This window comes from Molossus molossus, unplaced genomic scaffold (assembly GCF_014108415.1).
Source record: "Molossus molossus isolate mMolMol1 unplaced genomic scaffold, mMolMol1.p scaffold_m16_p_23, whole genome shotgun sequence".
NCBI classification, from domain to species: domain Eukaryota; kingdom Metazoa; phylum Chordata; class Mammalia; order Chiroptera; family Molossidae; genus Molossus; species Molossus molossus.
Genome location: NW_023425359.1, coordinates 11,943,683 through 11,968,054, shown reverse-complemented (window position 1 = coordinate 11,968,054; position 24,372 = coordinate 11,943,683). Strand labels below are relative to the sequence as shown.

The 24,372-nt window shown below is 40.2% G+C and overlaps 1 protein-coding gene across 2 annotated transcripts in view; it reads right to left on the bottom strand.

Moving 5' to 3' along the window:
- Positions 1–761: 761 nt before the first annotated feature.
- EFCAB2 (EF-hand calcium binding domain 2) overlaps positions 762–24,372 on the bottom strand; it is a 73,044-nt gene continuing 49,433 nt past the window's right edge. Inside the window, exons 3-7 of one of the 2 annotated variants that reach the window (XM_036277556.1) lie at positions 14,750–14,822; positions 6,420–6,499; positions 5,767–5,809; positions 5,603–5,669; positions 762–1,027 (exon numbers count right to left, since the gene is read on the bottom strand). In XM_036277556.1, the coding sequence (XP_036133449.1) occupies positions 1,008–1,027; positions 5,603–5,669; positions 5,767–5,809; positions 6,420–6,499; positions 14,750–14,822 (283 nt within the window). In that variant the 3' untranslated portion in view covers positions 762–1,007. Of the gene's footprint in view, positions 1,028–1,285; positions 1,419–5,602; positions 5,670–5,766; positions 5,810–6,419; positions 6,500–14,749; positions 14,823–24,372 lie in introns of those variants that run through there. The other variant, XM_036277555.1, reaches the window with a different exon arrangement.

Below are 24,372 nucleotides of genomic sequence, written 5' to 3'. Positions count from 1 at the left end.
CCCACTTAGTCGTTAAGTCCAACGTCACCTGTCCTGGGAAGCCCCTCTACTCACAACAGTCTTTTGTCTCCCGCGAAGCTCCCAGCCAGCTTAGTTATCTGCCCCTCTTAGGTACTCCACAGTGCCCTGAATGTGCCCACTGAGTGTGACTGCTGACTGACTTGCAGGTCTCCTTCACTGAACTGTGACCTCTGTTAGGGGCTCATTCACTTGTAATTCCAGTTCCGACACATGACCCAATGACCCAGTAATACTCAATGTTCCAAGAATGAGCGAACAGTGACAAAGAGCCTCAGGTAGCAGCCTCCTCTCTTGGGGGGCAAGACTGCATGCATGCCTAGCAGGCAGAATCACAGGCAACGTTAAATACTTACATGTTTATACACACATGCAGTGGTGAAGCATCACCGTGTGTGTGTGTGGGGTGTGTGTGAAAGCACAGACAGGTTATGGAAGACTACTGACTTTCCTTTACCTTATTCTCCCTTGGCCTGCAATCCCTGTGCCATTTTCCACTGTGATTCCTTGTGCTCAGACCACTTGATTCTGCTCCGTCACAGCTGTACCTCCTGCACAACGTAAGATTCCTCAATACTCTCACCTTGCACTCAGGGCGATATTCTCATGACAGGTATTCTGAGAAGGTGAGAATTCTAAAGACTAAGGATAATTGCCACTTCCTTACATTATGAATTTCTATTCAGTCCTTTTTCTCTAGATTCAATTATCCCAGCTCCTTCAGCCCTTCCATAAATGGTGACATGCTGGATCAGCACAGTTACATTTTCGCGCTAAGTCATTACCGGCTCAAATGAGATCTGTAATGGGCGCTCATCAGGAACTGACTGTTCGGTTCGTTTCCACACCCGCTTCCACTCAGACTGCGGCAGTGTGCCACGGGTCTTCACCGCCTCGCCCCTCGTTCCCACTCGTGGTCGCGCTGCTCCCTCTCAAGACCTGTCCGTGCCAAACCTGGGGTCGTTCCAGTCATTTTTCATTTTGTCAGCTTAATTAATTTGAAGGTAACCTAGGTTTTATTGTAGAAAATTAACGACAATCCATGGATAATGTTAAACTTTTTTAAGAATAATTTTTAAATAATTAGCGATTTGTCACTCCACAAGGTGATATACCGAATGTTTTAAATGTTATAATCATTTTTTAAAAAACAAAATATCTTGAAATAGTTGTCATTAGGCATTAATTAGCATATATAGGAATTATAAGATAAAGTGTGAAATTAACAAAGACAAGCAATTTTTTAAATTATGCTTTCAATCAGAAATTAAGTCTTTAGAGTGTTTAATTTTCATCTATCACCATCATTGTTATATAGTCCTTGTAATGAATGGAATTCGATTCTTGATCAATCGCAGCAGACAACATTTCTTCCATTTCCTCTTGAGAAAAAGGCTCACCTGGCAGGGACAAGAAGGGAAATCATCACTTACAACCTCCTGCTGCTTTCTTTTCTCTTTCCACTGACCAGCTTATTTGCCACGGGACCCCACAAGCCCCCACTGTGTCACCAGTTACTCTCCCCGGGCTGGTAGAGACAGCACATCATGAGAGTCCAGGGGTTCAAAGAGCAGGCTGCTGCGCCCCAGGCAGATCTGGGACTTACTTTACTTTGCAGATATCATAGCTCAGGCAACCTATAGAATCCATCATTCCAGCCAAACCGGCAGAGGACATCAAGACATCATGAATAATGTTGTTTATTTATTTATGTTAAAACCACTGACATTGTCAAAGAATTAACCTAAAGTCCCAGTTTTATAGGGAGTCTAATCATTATGGCTAAGAGCAGATAACAGAGACTTGAAACTGTAACAATTATATCTCTGAATATGCTCTAACCAGGTCTGGCCAACGTAGTGATGGCAGCTGAACCCAGTGGCAGATGTCATCCATCAACCATTCAAAGTAGTCCTCTCTCTCTGTTAGAAGTTGGCCCAATGTTTCTGTCAAATAAAACCAAAAGGTGGATAGAAAATCTGTGGCCTTTAGTCGGATTCAGGTAACAGTTGAGGGCCATCTTGGATATTGGTTTTCCCAAGATGAGAAGCAAATTCAGGAAGAATGTTGGAAAGGCTGCCGACTATTTAAGAAAGAACTATTTCCTGATCTTAAACAAAAATACAGAAATATCCAAATCGCCACCTTACCTGTAAAGAGTCTTATCCAAGCAGGTAAGTTACTAAGGCCTTCTGAACTTAAGTCACCTGCCTCTACAAACAATGCTTTTTTAGTTGGAATTCAGTTAATAATCCAGGAATTATTCGAGTGGGGATTTTGATGACAATGATGATAGTATTATCAAACAAAGGGAACATGCTGAGTTCTTTTGAAATCATGCTTACATCCTTAGAAATAAAAGAATAGCTGAATTGCCTAAAAAGACAAATTCTGAATCTTTTTTATACCTGATTGTTAAACACTAAACATGCTACCAGAGAACTTTGATGGGCACACGTAAGTCCTTAAAATAATACCAATAAGCATTTGCTGAGAACTACTGCATGCCAGGCACTGATGTTAAGTGCTCATATATATGAACTATGTCAATCTCCAACCACCTCCTAAGAGGTATGAATTGCTATCCCCACTCACAGTGCAGGACACAGCACACAAAGAAACCCAGCAGCCTGCCCGACCAGTGGGTGGAGGAACTAGACCCTGAAGGCCAGCAGTCCAGCACAAGGTCCCTGAACTCAATAACCACACTCCACCTCTTAGAACACGGCCTTGCTCACAGTAAACTACAGAAGACAACCCCACTGCTTCCTTGGGTAAGGAAATGGATAGGCAGCATTTGACTAAGGATGGGGGAAAATAGTTTAATGATTAAAAGCACGAGCTTGGAGCCACACTGCCTGGGTTCAAATGCTAAGCTGTCTCACCTTTAAGATCTTGAGCAAGTCACTCAACCTCTCTGTGCCTCAGTTCTCCTGTCTAAAAAAACGAAGACGATAAAAAATACTACCTATCTCTGAGGGTTGTTATGAGGATTAAAAGTGTTGCTGTATGAATAGTACTTAGAACCACTGCCTGACACATAAGTAGCAACCTGTGTTTCTTCCCTGCTGCTAAACACTGTCTGACACAATATGCATGCCTGAACATGTGGACTTCTATTTTGCAGGAACTTGATTCAGTGTGATTTATTATGTTCATCATATGACATCCTGGGCATTTAGAATGCATATTCACACACTAATTACTATTCTGTGGATACTGTGAAAAATTTTATTGCCTCTGAATCCACCTCAGTCTGTTCCTGACTTCCCTATTACATAATCAGGTCACAGCCTCCTTACTTTTAACTCTGCTCCCATCTTTATCCCCTGCACTCATCATGACCCATGATCCACTACAGACAGTCCTGTTGTATCAATCTCTTCACTCCATTCCCATTGCCACTGTCAGATCAGGCCCTTATCAGGATACCTTCAAAGGGCTAAAATCGCCTCCTAACTGGCCTCCTTAGTATACTCTTTCTTACTCATCTAATAAATCTACCAGCACCAGATTAACTTTCCCATAATCTCTCTCACACTATGTGACTTGTCTGCTCAAAACCCTACAATGTTTCTCCATTGCCCACAGAATGAATTCTAAACTCCTGAGCCCAAGCTTCCAAAATCTAGTCCTAGTAAACCAATCTAGATTCATTTCCTAGTGTTGGTCAACAATCCCCTCTGGGCCCTTTCTTCCTAGAGGCTCCCCAAATATGCTCATTCCTACCACCCATTTTTTGCTCATGCTATGTCTTCCTCTCACTGGCCCCTTCACCCACTCTTCATTCATCTATTCATTCATTCATTAATTCAACAAATATTTTTGAGACTTAACTATGTATGGGGGTGCTGTAACATAAGATTTTACTCCTGCTCTCAATAACTCACCCACATAAATTCTACCATCTTAAGAAATCTATCTCTTCTTTAAAGTTTCCCAAACCAAGCTTTCTAGGTTGATACTCATTTTTGTCTATTTTCTTATATTTTTCATTGTTTTATAACTTAGTTTTATTTCCACCAATAAGACTTTAATTCCTTGAGAAAGGGACAGGTTTTAGTATCATTACCTCTCACTGCATTTAGTAGGTACACCATACCAATGACATTGAACTGTTTTGGCCACTTTGACCACATTTATATTGCCTAATATAATCTAGGATTTACTTCCCTTAAATTAATCCTTAAGATTAAGAGGCTGATGCTATGAAAGTAATAACATTTCCATCAAAGTTAATCCCTAAGATAATTTTAACAATGTCATGTAGTTCTTGGGTGGCAGCTATGGGTGGCAGGCCAGTCTTACTCTCTTTCCCTGTTTTCTCATCTAACAATGGCTCAAGTCAAAATAGTCAAACCAGTTGTACATGCAGATGCAGTTTAGTCTTCCCTACTCAAAAATGCTTGCACTTTTTACTCTATATCACGTGATTAGAAACACTGAATCATTCTGGATTCAGTCTGTGAACCAGTAAATTAGAACTCTAATAACTTTATATGGCAGAAGGGGAGATGACCAATAAGAGATAGACAAGAGAATGCCAATTAGGCTACTGAAACTCAGAAAAAACAAATTAACACATCAGCCTAAGCAGAGAATTTCTAAAGAAAATGTGTTGGCTTATTTGGTGTGCAGGTATTATGTGTTGGTTTATTTGGTATGCAGGTATTATTATGTGTTGGCTTATTTGGTATATAGGTATTGTGTGTTGGCTTATTTGGTGTATAGGTATTGTGTGTTGGCTTATTTGGTGTATAGGTATTGTGTGTTGGCTTATTTGGTGTATAGGTATTGTGTGTTGGCTTATTTGGTGTATAGGTATTGTGTGTTGGCTTATTTGGTGTATAGGTATTGTGTGTTGGCTTATTTGGTGTATAGGTATTGTGTGTTGGCTTATTTGGTGTATAGGTATTGTGTGTTGGCTTATTTGGTGTATAGGTATTGTGTGTTGGCTTATTTGGTGTATAGGTATTGTGTGTTGGCTTATTTGGTGTATAGGTATTGTGTGTTGGCTTATTTGGTGTATAGGTATTGTGTGTTGGCTTATTTGGTGTATAGGTATTGTGTGTTGGCTTATTTGGTGTATAGGTATTGTGTGTTGGCTTATTTGGTGTATAGGTATTGTGTGTTGGCTTATTTGGTGTGCAGGTATTGTGTGTTGGCTTATTTGGTGTGCAGGTATTGTGTGTAAGTGCATACACAGTTCAAATTCAAAGCAACTGTCTATGGTTCCATAAGCATAAAAAACTGAAAATTTTTGATAGTTCATGTTTCCAGGTGGCATACCTTTTATTCTGTAAATATTCTAAGTGAATGAATGCCTTCTTGAATTTACAGAAGTGTCATTATACTTTATGAAATCCTGTAAAGGCAAAAATGTACCTCTCCTTAACCTACCCTTTTCCTCTCACCCACTACTAAACAGAAACCATCCCAAATCCAAAATAACAGGAATAGTAAATAATTCTTTTCAACAAGAATGACTGATTTTAAAGTATCCCCTAAAATTTTTGCATAATTGTTAAATTATTAATCACTTAAATAAGTCACTGTTGTAAGATATGTAATAAATAACTCTTACCTTCTTCAGTCATATATCTGACCAATTCTTCCTTAGAAAGAAACCCACGTTTAGCTGAATCTAATACCTAGGGGAAAAACAGATATTGTATTTTTCATTTGGTGAATAAATTATACATGATGAATTTTTCATATAAATATATATAAAATCTGGAGCATACATACCTCAAAAGCTCGAAGAAGGATGTCTTCTGGAATTGGTCTGTATCTAATTATGCAAAGAAAGGTGTAAATGCCACAGTATTTAGCTCAGTCTCTACATAATAAATGATCATATAAAATAAATGCCACTGACATACTAGAAAAATAATACTTCCTTCACTGAACTCTTTTCTTGGGTTTCTAGATATAAAAGTTTAAAGCACTGAACATTCACAGGAAATACTTAGTTCAAAATCACTGGCCTGTTGAATGTTATCTATTCATTTTTTTCACCATTATAGAAATAAACTTATCTGGGAACATTTTTTTATACAATAAACCAACTATGGCAAGCTACTGCTACACTTTCTCTAGAAAAATAATTAGGGTTAATTCTTATCTATAATTGATAACTCAAAATAGAAGATAATAAGAATGTTGTTGATTTATACTTTTTGTAGCTTATTTGCCCTTTAATTAAACTATGCTTATTAGATTAATGCTGAAGTGACTGATATTTCTAAGTACATACCAACTGGCAGAGTATAATGAAAACTTAGTGGGAAGCTATCCTGGGAGAAATACTAGTTGATTATAATATATGAAGTGAAAAAAACAAGTAATTTGTCATTAATATAATTATAATCATTACTTTACCATTGCATTTACTTTCTTACCTTCTTTCCAGTAGTATATTGGTCATCACTGGAAGAAATTTTTCAAATCGAATGTATCCAGTGGGTTCTTCTTCCTCTACCTAAACATTCAATTAAAATAACCATTTATTCATTCAACAAATATATTGAGCAGTTACTTTTTCCAAGCACTGTGCCAAGTGTTGGAGATTTGATAAGAAGAATCTTTGGGCATGGTCCCTGCTCACAGAGTTTATATTCTGGTAGTAGAGATATATATTGATCAAAAAACAAGAAAGCTGAGTGTCTAATTATAAGTTTATGTAAATGAAATGAAGTAAAGGAGTGTGGGCCTATTAGAGCATAGAATAAAGGAAACCTTTCTGGGCCAGAGATCAGAAAAGGCATTCAAGAAAAAGCACACTTGAGCCCTGGCCAGTTTGGCTCAGCGGTTAGAGTGTCAGCCCACGGACCAGAGAGTCCTGGGCTCGGTTAGCGCTAAAGGCATGTACCTTGGTTGCAGTTTGTCCCCGGCCCCGGTTGGGGTCATGTGCGTGGCAACCAGTCGATGTGTCTCTCTCACATCGTTGTTTCTCTCTCTCTCTCCTCCTCCCTCTCTCTCTCCCACTCTATCTAAAAATAAATGCAAAATGTCCTCAGGTGAGGATAAAAAATAAATAAAAATAAATAAGAAACAGCACATTTGAGCTGATGAATAAAGGATGAGTAGAAAGTCATTAAACAAAGCCAGCAGGGAAGAGCCTCCCAGGCAGAGGAAATTACATGCACTGAGACCTATGTGTTGTGATGGACTAGAGGCCAGGAGGCTGAACATAGGGAGCGAAGAGAATATTTCTGGATGAGTCTGTGGAGACAGGAACCAGACCTTGCAGGGCCTTAATGTCTATGAAAGTGACTTTGGCTGTTATACTAAGACCAATGAGAAATCACTGAAGGTCTCACAGATGTATGTCTGAAAGATACACTGGTTGTGGGTGAGGTGCTTCTGTAGTAATAACCCAAGGGCTTGGACTAGAGTGGTGGCCATGGAGAGAAAAGTGGACAGTGTCAATACATACTAAAGAAGTAAAATCAATAAGACTTGGTGTTGCATCTATTACAGGCAAGGATGAGGGGGAGAGAGAGGAGTCAAGGACAACTCCTAGGATTCTAATTGCACAAATGGGATGAAGCGATGTTTTTCCCTGAGAGAAGGAACCCTGGACAAGGGACCAGGTTAGGGGACCAATCATGATCTCAAGGACCAAAGTACACATCAAGTCATTGTAAATAGTCATTAAACACCCAGAAGGGCATTGTTCTACCAGCACGAATTAGGAGAACCCTACACCTGGAAAGAGGAGTTTTGGTACCCAGCACTATCAGATGAGAATGAGAAGACTCCTGCCCACAGGTTCAGCTGGGATGGTGTGGCTGAGCAAAACACCATCGATCTTAACTTTCATGTCAGGCTATTTATGAGGAGCTGTAAATTGTTCACTCCCTTTCAAAGATCCTATTAAAAGGCTCATAGATTCCAACTCAACAGAAGAGCTTTTAATGGATTTATTCTTTGAGCAAAAATAAGAAATCTATAGCTTGTGACTACATGGAACACACTGTCTTCCAAATGACAACTATTTTTTTAATGTTTATACTACATTCTCACCTAGTATGAATGGAGCCCTCAGAGTCTACTATCAGCAGGATATGTCCTCTGTCTAATGATAGAACAATGTGTTTCAGAATTTCTGAGCTTGTCAATACATGGACAATAGCCTTTAGCAGCCTCTAGGTCAAGGCGAGCATTCTGCAAGTGAATGTTCACATGGCTCTGATGTGCTTGACTGAGTAGCACCCTGTAATTTCCAAACCCTGGAGCTCCTTAAAAATAAAACGCCAATCTCAAGAGACTACTTTTGGAGGGATCATTTTTAAAGTAAAATGTTGAGTTTCTATTCTAATTACTCAAGAAATCTGCTCCAGAGCAATGGTGTGTTTTTGTCCCCACCGCCAACAAATCTCTGTAGGACAGCCTCAACGGCGAAAGATCAAAACCCACTTTACTTTATGAGCAGCCTCATCAATCTACAAACTGTTTTTCATTTTTCCGAAGGGAGTTCAGGTCTACAGCACACTCTCTACCACATGAGAATTCGTGAGCACATGATAGGTACCTAACAAAGCCCCACCACCAACCCACTCGGGCTTCCACACAACTTCTAGGAGCCCGTGGTGCTCTGAACATTAGGGGGAAAACCCTGTGAGTTGGTCTGATAGATCTGTGTAGAGCCAAGCTACACTAAAATAAAAACTTAAAGCAAATCTCCAACCAATCAGGATATACCAGAAAAGGCATGAATTTTCTTTGACTTTTTTTTTTAAAGATGGGTAATGAATAAAACAAAAGCCTTGTGGTTCAAAAGTGAAAAGTAAGTTCATCTTCAACTTGGGCTGTGAAAACCTGTCTATGACCCAACACTGTCCTCTAGAGGCCACATCTTATCCATTCTTTTGTACAGAAAGATATATAAGCAATGGCATAAAAACAATACAATTATATGATGATTCTAAAGAAACTGTATTATATATACCAGACACTATTTTATATTATAGTTTTTAACTATTGCCCGGCCAGTGTGGCTCAGGGGATCGAGCATCATCCCATGGACTGGGAGGTCCCAGTTCGATTCCCAGTCAGGGCACATGCCCAGGTTGTGGGCTCTATCTCCAGTGGGGGGCGTGCAGGAGGCAGCCCATTGATGTTTCTCTCTCACATCGATGTTTCTCTTTCTCTCTCCCTTCCTTGCTCTCTAAAAAATCAATAAAAACATATTTTTTAAAAAGGTTTTTAACTATTTAAATAAGTTTTTTTATTTTAGACTAGTTTTAGCTTTGCAGAAAAGTTGCAGAGATACAGATTTCCCAGATACCTCCCATCCGGTTTCCCCTATTGCTAACCCTTGCATTGCTATAGTACGTAAAATGACAGTTGGTTCACTGTCACAACTAAGGAACCAATATGGATATATAATTGTTCACTAAATTCCATGCTTTATTTGGATTCCATTAGTTTATCTAAAAGCATTTTAAAAACACGATATATTCCTCTATCATAACAGAGAAACAAAGAGTGGAGTAGAACACCACCTCTGAGAATCTGGAAACAGGTGTGCTACGGGGGGATGACATGTGGCTCCACTGTTTCTGGTGAAGAATGAGCTGGTTAACTTTATGAGGCCATCAGAAAGATAAGACAGACAGACTGCTCTCTTGAAATGTTTGTTATCCAATGATGGCACAATGATTAGTTAAGTCCATGTACTATTACAATGCCTTTAAGATTTAATGAAAATATATCAAATATTAAATCATATATCTAAAACACACAAATATAGTGTGCACATATACACGTATAGTACGTGTATAGAGATAGAGCTAAAGATAAATACAGAGTGAGAGTGAATATACTGGGTTGAATTGTGTCCTCTCAAAATTTATAGGTTATACTCCTAACCCCCATTACATAAGAATATGACTTCTTTGGAGACAGGGTATTTACAGAGGTAATCAAATTAAAATGAGGTCATTAGGGAAGGCCCAAAGCCACCATGGCTGGTGTCCTTATAAAAACGGGAAATTTGAACACACAGACATGTGCATAGGAAGAGCACCATGTGAACGTGAAGACAGTCATCCACAAGCCAAAGGAAAGGCCTGGATAGACCCTTCCCTCACAGAAGAACCAAGCCTGCCGACACCTTGATTTCTGACTTCTAACCTCCAGAACTGTGAGATTTATATACTTATTAACATATGTATAGCTTTTTTTTTAACCGAACCCGAGGACATTTTTGCATTTATCTTCAGAAAGAGCAGGAGGGAGAGAAGGGGGAAGAGAGAGAGAGAAACATCGATGTGAGAGAGACACATCAACTGGATGCCACCCACACAACCCCAACCAGGGCCGGGGACAAACCGCAACCAAGGTAACGTGCCCTTAGTGGGAACCAAACCCGGGACTCTCTGGTCCACAGGCCGACTCTCTAACCACTGAGCCAAACCAGCCAGGGCATATGGCCTATTTTAATCCAAGACTTGGAATCACTATCATCAAGTATAATTCCTTACACTCATCTATTGGAGATTAGCACAGCAGATATTCAAAATTCAGAACTGATTTTACAGAACTGATACAAAGAAATGGTGTAATTCAGACCTACTTTCTTTAGGAGAAAACTCAATTAACCACCTTATAATGAAATGAATTCAAGAAAGATTCCCTAAATTACAGCAGACAAGTTAGAAAAGACTATTAATTCATTGCCATTTCTTCACTTATAGCAAAGTCATACGGGGAAAACCACTTCACTTTGAAAAGCATTAGGGTCTTTAAAAAATGATGTTGCCTTTCATACAGAAAAATGTCACAATATATTTACCATGTTAAACCAAGGATAGTTTAAAATCTTCTGATTAGATTCATCCCCTAGCTTCAGTGTCCTCGTTTATAATACGGGCAGAACAGCAATACCTTATATAGTTGTCATGAAGGTTACATGTGATGACATGAAGGAGCTTTGTGAACCCTGAAGAGTCTATGACAACGATAATTATTTCTATCAATAGTGTACATGCTTTGGCTCTATATCATGCAATTACACCTCCTCCTGAAGAATCAATTTCTGGAGCTAAAATTCCGGACACATCTTCCTTGACTCACCATGTAGACCTAACAGTTTCCACTGAAGTTTGGTCCTGCCTCCTAACCTTACACTGCAGCATGGAATGTGGTGAGAATGCATTAAATTGCTAGGCATGCCTTCTAGCCTGTCCCTCACCCCTACACCCCTGCCTAGAGGGCAGGGCATGTGCATTAGAAGTGAGGGCTCCACCTCTGCCATTTCCCACCTGCCTCTTTGGAATGACAGAAAAGGAGAGTAATAGGCAGCCACCACACACATCCCTCCTCTTCAAAGGGCAAAAACAAATGTATCTTGTTATTGCAAACATAAATGAGGCAAAATAAGTTCAAATCTAGTTTGTTTCACCTAAGAAAAGGGAGAATGTGCTGAAAAGGAGGTAATGATGGGAAAGTAACCTACACAGCATTTATGAATACAAATGTAATAAAGCCTCTTTGCAAGAAGGTCCCCCAGCGTCACCTTCACATACCATTTACAGTGAATTCATCTTAATGTGAAGACCGAGGCCCTGTTACACCCACCCAGCTTCTCCTTCTGCAAAGAATTATGGGAGTAGGCGCCCTGAAGGAAATAGACTACTCTCACTGCCACACAAAGGGGCTACCATGCTGCCTGCAAACACTCCACAGGCTCTTCGCCTCCTCTTCCCCAGTGTGGATGAAGAAGTCTCGGCAAATATGCAAATACTGCGGGATTTTAAAATCTATCAACATTTATCTAAGTCTCAAAACATAAGGCAAATACTGCTTCTCACTATACTTTGGTAAAAGTCAATTTTCTTAATCTGTTTTGCATCTGAGAAAATTCAGACACAGGGAGATGAAGTGCCTATCTTGGTCCTCAATGTTGGCCAGGTGTTTTAATGAGATCACAGCCCAGAGCTCTTTGCTCCCATTCCCATAGTGAAATCATCAGGCCGTCTCTTTTCTCATTAAAATATTATTTATTTTAATGCTGAACTCACTGAACAGGTGCAATAAAACACACAGTGAAAATTCATTTCTCCCCAGTGACATAACGATCAGTCAATAAACTGAACTATTTCATGCTTCACAAAAGCAAGATAATATCAGTAGTTAAGATGGTTTATAAAGCACCTACATTTCAACAAGTTCCAGGTCACCAAATAAGATATGCAAATGAATTTTTAACTATTTGTAGTAAAAATATAAAAACCATAAGATATTTCAAGTTAGACTCTAAATACCATATATAAGAATTTTAACAGCCCTGGCCAGTTTGGCTCAGCAGTTAGAGCGTCGGTCCGCGGACCAGAGAGACCCGGGTTCGGTTCCTGCTAAGGGCACATACCTCAGTTGCAATTTGTCCCCGGCCCTGGTTGGTTGAGTTGTGTGGGAGGCGGCCACTCGATGTGTCCCTTTCACATCGATGTTTCTCTCTTTCTCTCTCTCTCCCTCTCCCTCTCTCTCCTCCTCCTCCTCCTCTTCCTCCTCTTCCTTCTCCTCCTCCTCCCACTCTATCTGAACAAAAAATGGAAGAATGTCCTCGGGTGAGGATAAAAAAAAAGAAGAAGAATTTTAACATAAATCATGTTTCAAAAGCAAAACACAAATATAATTCAGCAAATATTTCTCTACCTTGGGTAGAATACAATAATAAAAATTCATTGGCATTTGTCAAAACTATGTTTACAAATTTTAAAAAATGTAAATCTTCCTATTTTAGAAAAATTATTTACTCCAAACATTCCAGAGGCTGTTGTGCAAAAATTAGGATATGAGATTCTTTGGGGTCTTAAGTCCCTTTCTTATTATTGGAAGTATCAAGAAAAGACTGAATCATCTCTTGGCTGGACTATCAGAGATTCCAAGAATCAACTAGTGGCTAAATCAGGTCATTAATAAGGTCCCTTCCCACCGTGAGTCTCTATAATTTGGAGCAACAGGGGAATCTGTGGCTGTCAAGTCATTAATTTCCCCATTTCATTTTCTAGGGGCACAGGGGCCTCAAGGGGCTCCAGCTACACCACGTGTCTCACGCCCTTCAGTGTCAGCTTCTTACCACCTAGGCATGAGTGTCCCTCCTACCCCAGTGGCATCCTCTCCTGTTTGACAGAGGCAACAAGTGTAGGAGTCACGGTCACCACTGCAGGCCATGGCTGACTAGAATAGGCACTCACAGACCTGGGCGTATTAATATCCATGGAATGACTGGCCACCCCCCACCACCATGTCACAGAGGCAGGCAGAGTGGCAGGGGCAAAACAGACACATGTGGCCAAGAAGTAAAAATAGCTTTACTGGATCCCCAAATAGAAAAACAATGTAAAGATTTCCAGCTTTATTGAATATTTTTAAATGCTAATGAAAAATCGATACTGCTTTTTAGTTATTAAGGTACTAGTATGTGGGCAACAGAATTATCTTTCTAATCTTCCATTCCTTAACTTTATATAGTGCTTTAGGACTCAAAACGTGTTTTCTTATACACTATTTCACTCGCCTTGGAAGCAAACTTTGAAGTAGGTTATTATTATGAAGAAACTGATACGGAGGCTAAGCAACTCACCCAGTCACAATTGCTTCTCTTCTGTGTCACGTTGACCAAGCAAGTACTGTGCTGAGTGCAAGGAATAAGGAAATAAAATCCCACTTCCTTGTCTTTTCCCCTTATTCTCTTTGTTGTCCTTGGCTTTCACCAAAACCCACATACCTAGATAAGCATTTCTGAAAAACATGCTTTTCCTGGTGGTTGCCCAGGTTGCTTTTCTCCCTTCAGGCCTCTGCTTTGTTGAACTAAAGCTGCACTTGAAATTAGATCAGACGCTTCTCTGGAAAACTAAACATGCATGAAGCTCTGGCCTTGGGCTGCCAACGGGGTACGTTCCTCCAGGGATGCATTCACACTACTGCAAATAATCTTTTTTTTTTTTTTATTCTTAGACTTTTTGGTCAATGTCAAGTTAGTTCTTATTATTTTACATTTACTACTTGTTCTGAAAGTTAGTTTTATTTCAAATAAATATAAATTCCTTATAGTCTCTACTTCTGCTTCTATCTGCTTTGAACTGACATTATTTCTAATACTCCTGTCATCTGTCATTACTCTTTCTACACATAGTCAGTCCCTGTGTCTACTGGCCTTTTTTCAACTCATCTTAGAGAGTGTAGTATCTAAAGTGGGTCTTCTTGATCCATCGCATGACTTGGCCATGGCCATTTCCTCAAGATCTGATATTAATTCTTTCAGATCCTGCTGGGTGGATCATTCACATAGCTGCCCTGATGTTTTCATGGCGCACACTTAGTACTTTAGGGCATCTTTACTTTCAGGTAAACAATTTTGTTTCAGTGGTAAGAGCAGGAGTCACACAGTCCGCTGAACCAACCGCTCGGCCCCGCTCACCTCTGCAATCAGGTCATGCAGCTCTCCTACGTTAGGGCAGCATCCTAAGGACCCAACCTGCTCGGCCCCGCTCACCTCTGCAATCAGGTCATGCAGCTCTCCTTCGTTAGGGCAGCATCCTAAGGACCCAACCTGCTCGGCCCCACTCACCTCTGCAATCAGGTCATGCAGCTCTCCTACGTTAGGGCAGCATCCTAAGGACCCAACCTGCTCGGCCCCACTCACCTCTGCAATCAGGTCATGCAGCTCTCCTTCGTTAGGGCAGCATCCTAAGGACCCAACCTGCTCGGCCCCACTCACCTCTGCAATCAGGTCATGCAGCTCTCCTTCGTTAGGGCAGCATCCTAAGGACCTGATGACTGTTCCGACCTCTCTGGGGAAAGAGTGGTCAAGAGTCTTAGAACAGAAACTCTAAACAGGCAAGTGCTGTGTTTCTCTAGGTTATTTCAGAGCAGAGGTAGCATAGCAAACAACGTCACTCGATAAATATTGCCTTGAGAGGACAAAAGATACTTTTTGGGGAAAGTAAAAGGCAGACAAGCAAACCAAGGAGAGAAGAAATGTTTGCATTGATTGGTACATCCAAGCCTTCCCTAGGCAAAAATCAAAAAGTTCCAGAAAAGGAAAAGAAAGGAGGAAGGAGGAAGAAAAATAAATGTCAGCCACTTACTAGCTAATTTTAAGTATTAGTTAACTCTTTGGAGCCTCTTTCCACATCTGTAAAATGGGAATGATAATGTTTATACCCCAGAGGTCTGTGGTTAAACTTTTCATTAGTGGCAAGATACTTAAAAGCATGGCCTATAGTGTCAGCTTCCTTTTACTTCTTCTATCCCAATACTTCTTCTAAATTACTTTTCTTGTAACTACCAATTCCATTTCTCACTCATCCACTCCATACCTACCCTCCCCCAAGTGCTGCCATCACTAACCCTCTTCTAATCCATCAGTTCAAGTCTCTCACCCTCTCCCCTTCCCTCCTTTTCCTCCATCTCCCTCTTTTCCTCCCATTAGCCCCCTTAACTGCCCCCTGCCCTGGCTGCAAGGTGATCCCTACTGTTAAAAATATTACAGAAGCTAAGAGAAGAAGTAGCTTGGACACAAGGAGGAAGGAAACCCCGAGGAGTGCTGGTGGTAAAGAAACGTGGATCGCAGGTACAGATCAGCGCTGAGGACTGGCGCTCCCCGTGGCCAGGCACCAGCCTGGGCACACAGGACTCATCTAACCCTCGCAACCCTGGCACGTGGCTACTTCTATCACCTCCAGTTTGCAGAGGAGGACACAGTTCAGGAACCTGCCCAGAGTCACCTGTAGCCAATATATTCAAGCAACAACCTCCTCAAACGAGGGAGATCTCGGGGGCTATGGAGAAGTCTGACAAGAGAAGTAAGTGGAACATGGGATGAGAACAGACACAAAGTCTGCACAAGGTGAGAAAAGTGGATTAATTAGCTTTCTGGCTTAGGAGTGGACATCTCCTCTAAGACTTCTAGAAAGAACTGTCCTCACATCTCACTCACTTCCCAAGTACCATGATCACGATCTGTATGCCTGTGAGAAAACATCTGCAGGCTGCCAGGTTAATATTAATAGAATACAGTGATACCAGGTTTTTATTATGTCTTCCAGGCTGTTTTAAAGTGCTTTAAATATTCATATCCACTTACTTCTCACATTAGTTCTGTGTGGTAGATACTATTATTTTACAGATGTGGAAAAGTTAGGTAATTTCCCCAAGATGCTAATAAACAGTGGAAATGAATTCAAACACAGGCAGGCTAGAATCCGTATTTTTAACCACTGCACACTGCTGACTCGCAAAAATCTCGTGAGCATTTAATCAGACTTAAAGGAGAACTTCTTGACTATAACAGGTGCTTCTCAAGAGAGCTGTGGAGCCCTGGCCGGTTTGTCTCAGCGGTTAGAGCGTCAGCCTGCGGTCCACAGAGACCCAGGTTCGGTTACTGCTAAGGGCACTCACGTACCTCGGTTGCAGTTTGTCCCCGACCCTGGTTGGGTTGTGCGGGTGGCGGCTGCTCGATGTGTCCCTTTCACGTCGATCTCTCTCTCTCTCTCTCTCTCTCTCTCTCTCTCCCCCCCCCCCCTCCCTCCCTCCCACTCTATTTGAACAAAAAAATGGAAAAATGTCCTCAGGTGAGGATACAAAACAGAGCTGTGGAAATTCCACCCTATGGGAGCCTTGAAGATAGATCCAGGGGTCACAAACTGATGATCCAAGGGACAGACGTAATCCTCAGACAAAGTGTTGTTTGGCATAGTGTTGGTTTGTTTAGATGGTGCATACAGACATGTCATGAGAACTGTCCTACACCTTCTCATTCACACATTCGTGTCACAGGCCTGGTCCCTGTAGGAATGTGTTTATCACTCTTGGAAAATATCAATTTTGTTCTGTCAAAGAATTTATCTGCAAGAAGCAGAGAAATGAACAAATGACTCTTAAAGGTCTTCCCGAGTGCTCCGATTCTAAAACTACTTTTAAACACACACACAAAACCTGTGGCTTATGTAAGAGAATACTCTTGTTCTCAGAGGAGCCACGCTGGAGTATTTCAGGAAAAAACTCACAACGTCTACAACTTACTCTCAAATAGTCCAGAAAAATGCAAATAATAAAATCCATAAATATGGCCCTGGCCAGTCTGGCTTAGTGGTTGGAGCATCAGCCTGCAGACCAGAGAGTGCCGGGTTCGGTTCCCACTAGGAGCATGTACCTCAGTTGTGGTTCAGTCCCTGGCCCTGGTCGGGGTCCTGCAGGAGGCAACCAATGTATCTCTCTCTCACGTTAATGTTTCTCTATCTCCCCCTCCCACTCTGTCTGAAAATAAATGAAAAAATATCCTCAGTTGAGGATTAAAAAAAGAAAAAAAGAAAAGCATGTGGAAAGATGACCAAACAATGAGGAAAGCAGTACTGTAACTTGCTGCTGCCGCAGGATAAGAGCCGGGTTGTATGATCGACAGGTGCGGAGCCCTGGGCTCAGGCTCTCGGAAGATGAGCAGTTCCCAGCAGAAGGTCAGAGTAAGCTCTGGCCCGAGAAGGCTGGCTGACTGCACGGCCCAGTGAAGGGCAGGTAGAGGAGGACTGAGAAGAAGATAAAGCTGGGGCCGAGGTGGAGGAAGGGAGGCGATGTTTAAATACTAGTAGCCCATTATTTTCCAGTGAATGTATTTCAATAGGCCTCCCAAGTTCTTAAATAGAATCCCTGAGAGGAGAGTAAAGGGAGATGATAGCAGAAATGCCGACAACTCAGAGCTCCTCCCGTTCCCATGTCCTGAAATACAAGGCCGGAAGCACAGAAGAGATGATCCCATGAGCTCCTCTCACACTGTGATTCTGGTGCCAAGCACATGGGAATGCAGCAGGGGGTCAGGCAGGGCCTTAAGAACTCCAGATGGTCTCTGGATGGAGCTGGACACCTGGCCATTCTTCTGGGGAAACCAAACAGCTAGGAGTAGTAAGGCTCCCAAAGGCTCCCAAAGGGGGGTGGGGGGGGGGAGCAGGACAAGAAAAAACAGAGGCCAGGAAAAGATCAGGCCATTAATTTTTGGTTAAGAACTACAAACTAACTCCAAAAGCCTTTATTAAATATGAAAAATTTGTTTCTCTACTTGGACTATACAGAGAGTACTAAACATGGAGACCAAGCCATTTCAGAACAAATGAGTCACAAGGCTGCCCAACAGTGACATCACCATTTGATTTATGTACAACATTTAGGCCATTCAAAATTTTGACCTGGGCTGGCTGGTTCTCAGCAAGCCAGCCTTCAGTGGGTGTGGTATTGCATTTCTGACACAAGGTGGAGCCAGAGCCATTGAGTTAGGTTGTGAGTCTTCAGTTTAAGGGCAGTCTAAGGTCAAAAACACCGAAAAGTGAAAACCTGATTCAAGACAAGTGATGCAATTCTAAAGAAGAAAAGAACAGGCAAAATATTTTACCTTCTCTGTGGAATAACTGGCATTGGGCTAAGTATAAGAGAATGTTAAAAGCAATTCAAAACTTTCTAAGAAGGAACAAAGAAGGATTTGAAATGATTTTACGAATTTAATAAATATTTATTGAACACTACTATGTGCCAGGAACCACTTATAGTGGAGCCGACAGCAAAGAGAAAACCTGGCCCTCGAGGAAGGCATTTTCCGCAGATTAACCTTATTTTGACAAAGCCATGAAATGAAGTTGAAATAATGGCTAAATGTCCTTATTTGCAGAACTACTCTGTTTAAAAAAAGAAAAGAACCCTCTTTTTCCAAACATCCCTCTATTCAAGTAAGGGTCATCTTTTCACTGCTAAAATATGCTTTCAGAAAACCCTCTGGCTCTAACGTGTTACATTATTATTTCTTACACTGTCCTATGTACTAGAGTTTGTAGCCCCAACATGAAGAACTCTGGATCTCCTACGGCCCAGGCACTGCCCTAGGCACCGTGGTCACTGTCATGAATTAGACAGACAAGGTCCCTGCTCCAACCACGGACTGCACAATCACGTGGGAGAAAGCATACACACACACCAGTAAGTACACACAGGATACACATTATGAAGAAAGCACTACCACCACCACCATCATCACGATCATAACTATATTGGTTTGCTAGGGCTGCCATAACAAAGTTCCACAGACCAGTTGGTTTAAACAACAGAAATTTATTTTCTCGAAGTTCTGCAGGCTAGAAGTCCAGGATCATGGTACTGGCAGGGCTGGTTTCTTCTGAGGCCTCTGTCCTTGGCTTGCAGACAGCCACCTTCTCATAGTGTCTTCACTTGGTCTTCCTCTGTGCACATGCATCCCTGGTATCGCTCCCAAAATTCCTCTTTTCATAAGGACTTCGGTCAGATTGGATTAGAACTCATTTTGACTTAATCACCTCTTTAAAGACCTTATCTCCAAATGAGGTTATATTCTGGGGTACTGGGCATTAGGGACATGACTTTCAGTGGTCAAAACGCAGCCCACAACAATAACAATAATAACTCTTATACTCCTGCCACCAGTGCCCTCTGCGGACCACCATTCTCTCTTGCCAGGACCACAACAGTCTTCATATAGTCCATCTGTTTCTGCTCTTACCAACCACCTCAATCCATTTCCTTACAGCAGCCAGAACAATCTTTTCAAAATGAAAAGTACATCCTGTAATTCCACTCCTTAAAATCCCCCAGGGGCTTCCCACTGCACTGACAGCCAACACTCCTTTGCATGGCCTGTAAGGCTCCATGTGACACGGCCTCTGCCAGCCTTCCGACTCGATCACATACCACTCTCTTACACATCCCAGTGACACCATGCTCTGCTCTTCTAGCACACTAAACCGTCTCCCCTTCCCAGGACTTTTATATTTGCTGTCCCCAGTTCTTCACATCGCTGACTCTTTCTAATCTTAAAGATCTTAACTCACAAATGACCTCCAGAGACACTTTTCCTAACCTGTCTAAACTGTCACATCCCACCTAACCACCCCTCACTCTCTAATACATCACTCTATTATTATCTTCTTTATATCACGTTTTATTACATCATCCTGGTTCACATCATCCTGGTTGTTTACTTTATAGCATGTATTACTATCTGAAATTGTATTTATTTATCTGTTTACTTGTATATTGTGCCTCTTTCCTCTGAAATATAAATTCCATGAGGATAGAGGCCTTTCACTTCTATACTCTAATACCCAGAAGGAGCTTATACATAATAGGGACTCAATAAGTACTTATTAAATAATAAATGAATTTGCAGAACACTTTATAGTTTGAATAATGCCTTTCAATTAAAAAAATACTTTCATATACATTCACTCATTTAACTCTCTCACCAATCCATATTAGAATCCCCATCTTAAAAATAAGGAACTAGAACTTGGGCGTTACCTCACTCACCCTCTAGGAACATAACTAGTATGAAGCAAAACAGGAAGTCATCCCCAGCCTCTAACTCCTGAGATGCTGTCACTCAGCAGTCTGCGATAACATGTTAGAACAAATCATGGTGTTTAGTGTGATCTGAGGTGAAAAGTGGGTAGAGAAAAAGACCCAGAGCATACCAGAACCACTATGTCTTTTGCATGTTTTTCATAGATGTTTTGGTTACAGCAAGGGTTTAATACATGTTTACTAAATTAATTGTCTAAAACATTTTTCATTGTTGTGAAAGGTCTAAATAATTCCAAATTCAGCACTGCCAAATGGCTGTTCACTACCTAAACAAAAAGTTCACTGTCCTCGAGTTTCCTTCTTAAAAAAACAACACTGAATTTGACATTCAAGAATTCCATTATTAAAGTTAAATTTCAAAATTAAAAAACAACAACAACACTGAAACACCATTTGGCAAACACTAGAGTAACCACTGTGACAGGTAAATCAACCAATGAATGCCAAAATTAGTGGGCAAAGTTTCAGGAGAAATAGGATATTTGCATAGTCTTGAAGTATCTCCCCCAAGATATTTATTAATTAAAAGGGAAAAATAATAACTGTATATAATGGGGAACTGGCAGACATCACCTTAACCAATGAGCAAGATTAACATCATCAGGAATAAAATAGAGCACCATCAACTCCCTGACATGATGCTCTGGGAAGAATACAAAATCACTTCTACGATATTCTTGCCAAAAATGCATTACCTCAATCTATGCATGAGAGAACATCTGACAAACCCAAAATGAGGGACATTCTACAAAATCACTGAACAAAGACTTTTCAACAGTATCAAGGTCACTGAGGAACTGTCAGAGATTGGAAGACTAAAGGGCCAAGACAAAGAAATGCAACACAGGATTCTGGGTAGGATTCTGGAAGAGAGAAGGGAGATTAGTGGAAAAGCTGGTCATAGTCTAATAAGATCTTTAGATAACAGCACCATGGAATATGACCATCAGAGGAAGCTGGACGAAAGATAGACAGGAACACTGTATTATTTCCTACATTTCTGTAACTCTAAAATTAATTTCAAAATACAATGTATTTTTTTAATAATGAAAAGATTAAATTTTACAAAAGTGGCATACTAAATTTCTTTTTTCTCTGTGGTCAAAGAATGGAGATTTCTGGTTAATCAGATACTCTCAGAGAGTTACCACTTTTACATATTAGGAATATCAGCCATTTGCAAACAACATTTTTTCAAATTGTCATTTATCTTTTGATTTTTCTAATTTTTTGTTTTAACTTGAAACAAGTTTTTATGTGGCTGAATGCATTAATCTTGTTTTTCTTTTTCAATTATAGCTGACATTCAGTATTATATTAGTTTCAGGTATACAGAATAGTAGTTAGACATTTATATAACTTACAAAGTGATTCCCCCTGTGAAGTGTGACACCATACATAGTTATTACAAAATTATTCACTATATATTCTCTATGCTGTACTTTAAATCCCTGTGACTCTTTCGTAAGTGCCAATTTATACCTCTTAATCCCTTCATCTTTTTCACCCAGCCCCCAACCCTCCTCCCACCTGGCCACCATCAGTTTATTTTCTGTATCTGAGCTTGTTTCTGTTTTTGCTTGTTCACTTATTTTGTCCCTTAGATTTTACATGTAAGTGAAATCATATGGTATTTGTCTTTTTCTGACTTATTTCACTTAGTATAATACCTTCTAGGTCCATCCATGTTATTGCAAGTGGTAAGATTTCATTCTTTTGTGTGCCCGAGTAATACTCCATTGTTATATGTACCACTTCTTTATTTAATCCTCTGTTGATGGACACTTAGGTGGTTTCCATATCTTGGCTATTGTAAATAACTCTGCAATGAACGTAGGGATGCAAATGTCTTAAGTGGTTTGGATTTCTTCAGATAATACCCACAAATAGGATAGCTGGGTCATATGGTAGTTTTATTTTTAATTTTTTGACGAACTTCCATTATGTTTTCCATAATGGTTGTGCCAATCTGCAATCCCTCCAACAATGCATGAGGGTTCCCTTTTCTCCATATCCTCACCAACAACTTTTTTGTTGATTTTTTAAAATTAATCCTCACCCAAGGATATTTTTCCATTGATTTTTAGATAGAATGGGAGGAAGGGAGGGAGGGAGAGCGAGAGAGAGAAACATCAATGTGAGAGAGACATTGATTGGCTGCCTCCCGCACAACCCCGACCAAGGCAAGGGATCAACTTTGTAACCCAGGTATGCGCCCTCGACTGGGAATCAAACCTACAACCCTATAGTCCACAGGCCAGTGATCTCACTGCTGAGCCAAACCAGCCAGGGCTGTTGAATTTTTTTTTTAATAAAGTCATTCTGACAGGTCTGAGGTGATAACTCATTGTGATTTTAATTTGCATTTCTCTGATGATTCATGACATTGATCATCTTTTAATGTCTATTGTCCATCTGTATGTCCTCTTTGGAAAATGTCTATGCAGATCTTCCGCCCATTTTTTAATCAGATTGTCTGTCTTTTTGGTGTTAAGTTGTATGAGTTCCTTATTTTTATTTGGATATTAATCCCTTATATGTATCATTGGTGAATTTCTTCTATTCAGTAGGTTATCTTTGTTTTGTTTAAAGTTCCCTTTGCTTTATAAAAGCTTTTTAGTTTGATGTAGTACCATTTATTTATTTTTTCTTGTTTCCCTTGCTCAAGAAGATATACTCACCTCCCCCCCGCCCCAAATATTACTAAAAGCAATGTTAATTTATTGCCTATGTCTTCTCCTAGGAATTTTATAGTTTTAGGTCTTACATTAAAGTATTTAATCCATTTTTATTCTTTTATATAGTTGTAAGAATGTGATATAATTTCCATTTTGTTGTTGTTGGGTATTTTGCATGTATCTGTCCAGTTTTCCCAACACCATTTATTGAATAGACTGTCTTTACCCCCACTGGATATTCCTATCTCCTTTGTCATAGATTAATTGACCACATAGGTGTGCATTTATTTCTGGGCTTTCTATTCTGTTCCATTGATCTGTGTGTCTGTTTTTATGCCTGGTAACATACTGTTTTGATTACTATAACTTTGTAATATAATTTGAAATCCAGACACATGATGCCTCCAGCTTTGTTCTTCTTTCTCAAGACTGTTTTTGGCTATTCAGGATCTTAATGCATCAATCTTTTTACTTCTGGATTTTGAATCATTTTCCCTACTCCAAGTTCATAAAGGAATTCACCTGTATATTTTTTAATACTTATAAGATTTTGTTTTACACTTCAACTTTTATGCATATAAACTATATCTTTATATACAACTTATAGTACAGACCTAATTTTAAACTTTTTCAAGTGGCTATCTAGGCTCTCTTAACCTTAGTGTCATCTTAGAAGCCTCTACACTGTGAGAGTCAAGTGGAGGAAGACGCAATGAGTGGGCTGAAGCGCAAAAGAAAAAAGATGAAGCAAAGGTCCAAGTAAACCGCTAGCTTGTGCACCTATGGAAGTCACAGGAACAGAAATAAAGTCAGAGGCAGGGAAGCTGGTCCAAGTTGTTGGACTGCATGCCTGCTGCCTAGAACTTCTCAATAGATCTAGAATATCCATCATCATCTGATCGCCACAGCTAACTTTGAGAGACCCACCTTGCTCATAAAAAACAGTCCCTTTTGGTCCTCTGCCCTGGACCTGTGACACTCTAAACTAGTTCTGTTCTCAATTGTGGTTAAATGTAACATGTGTACCATAAATCACCTCTTTTACTGTGTTAACTAGTGAAAAAATTGCTATCCCATTGCTAAATCTTTCCCCACTTATTGAAGATGTCACCTATATCATATATTAACTTTTTATATGCACTTGAGACTATTTTGGATTCTCTGTTCCATTTCATTGGTCTGTTATACCACACTTTTTTAATTGTTAAGAACTTGTAGTATGTTTTAATATCATATAAAGCTAAACTCACTTTCTTGCTCTTCTTTATCAGAGTTTTCTTGGCTATTC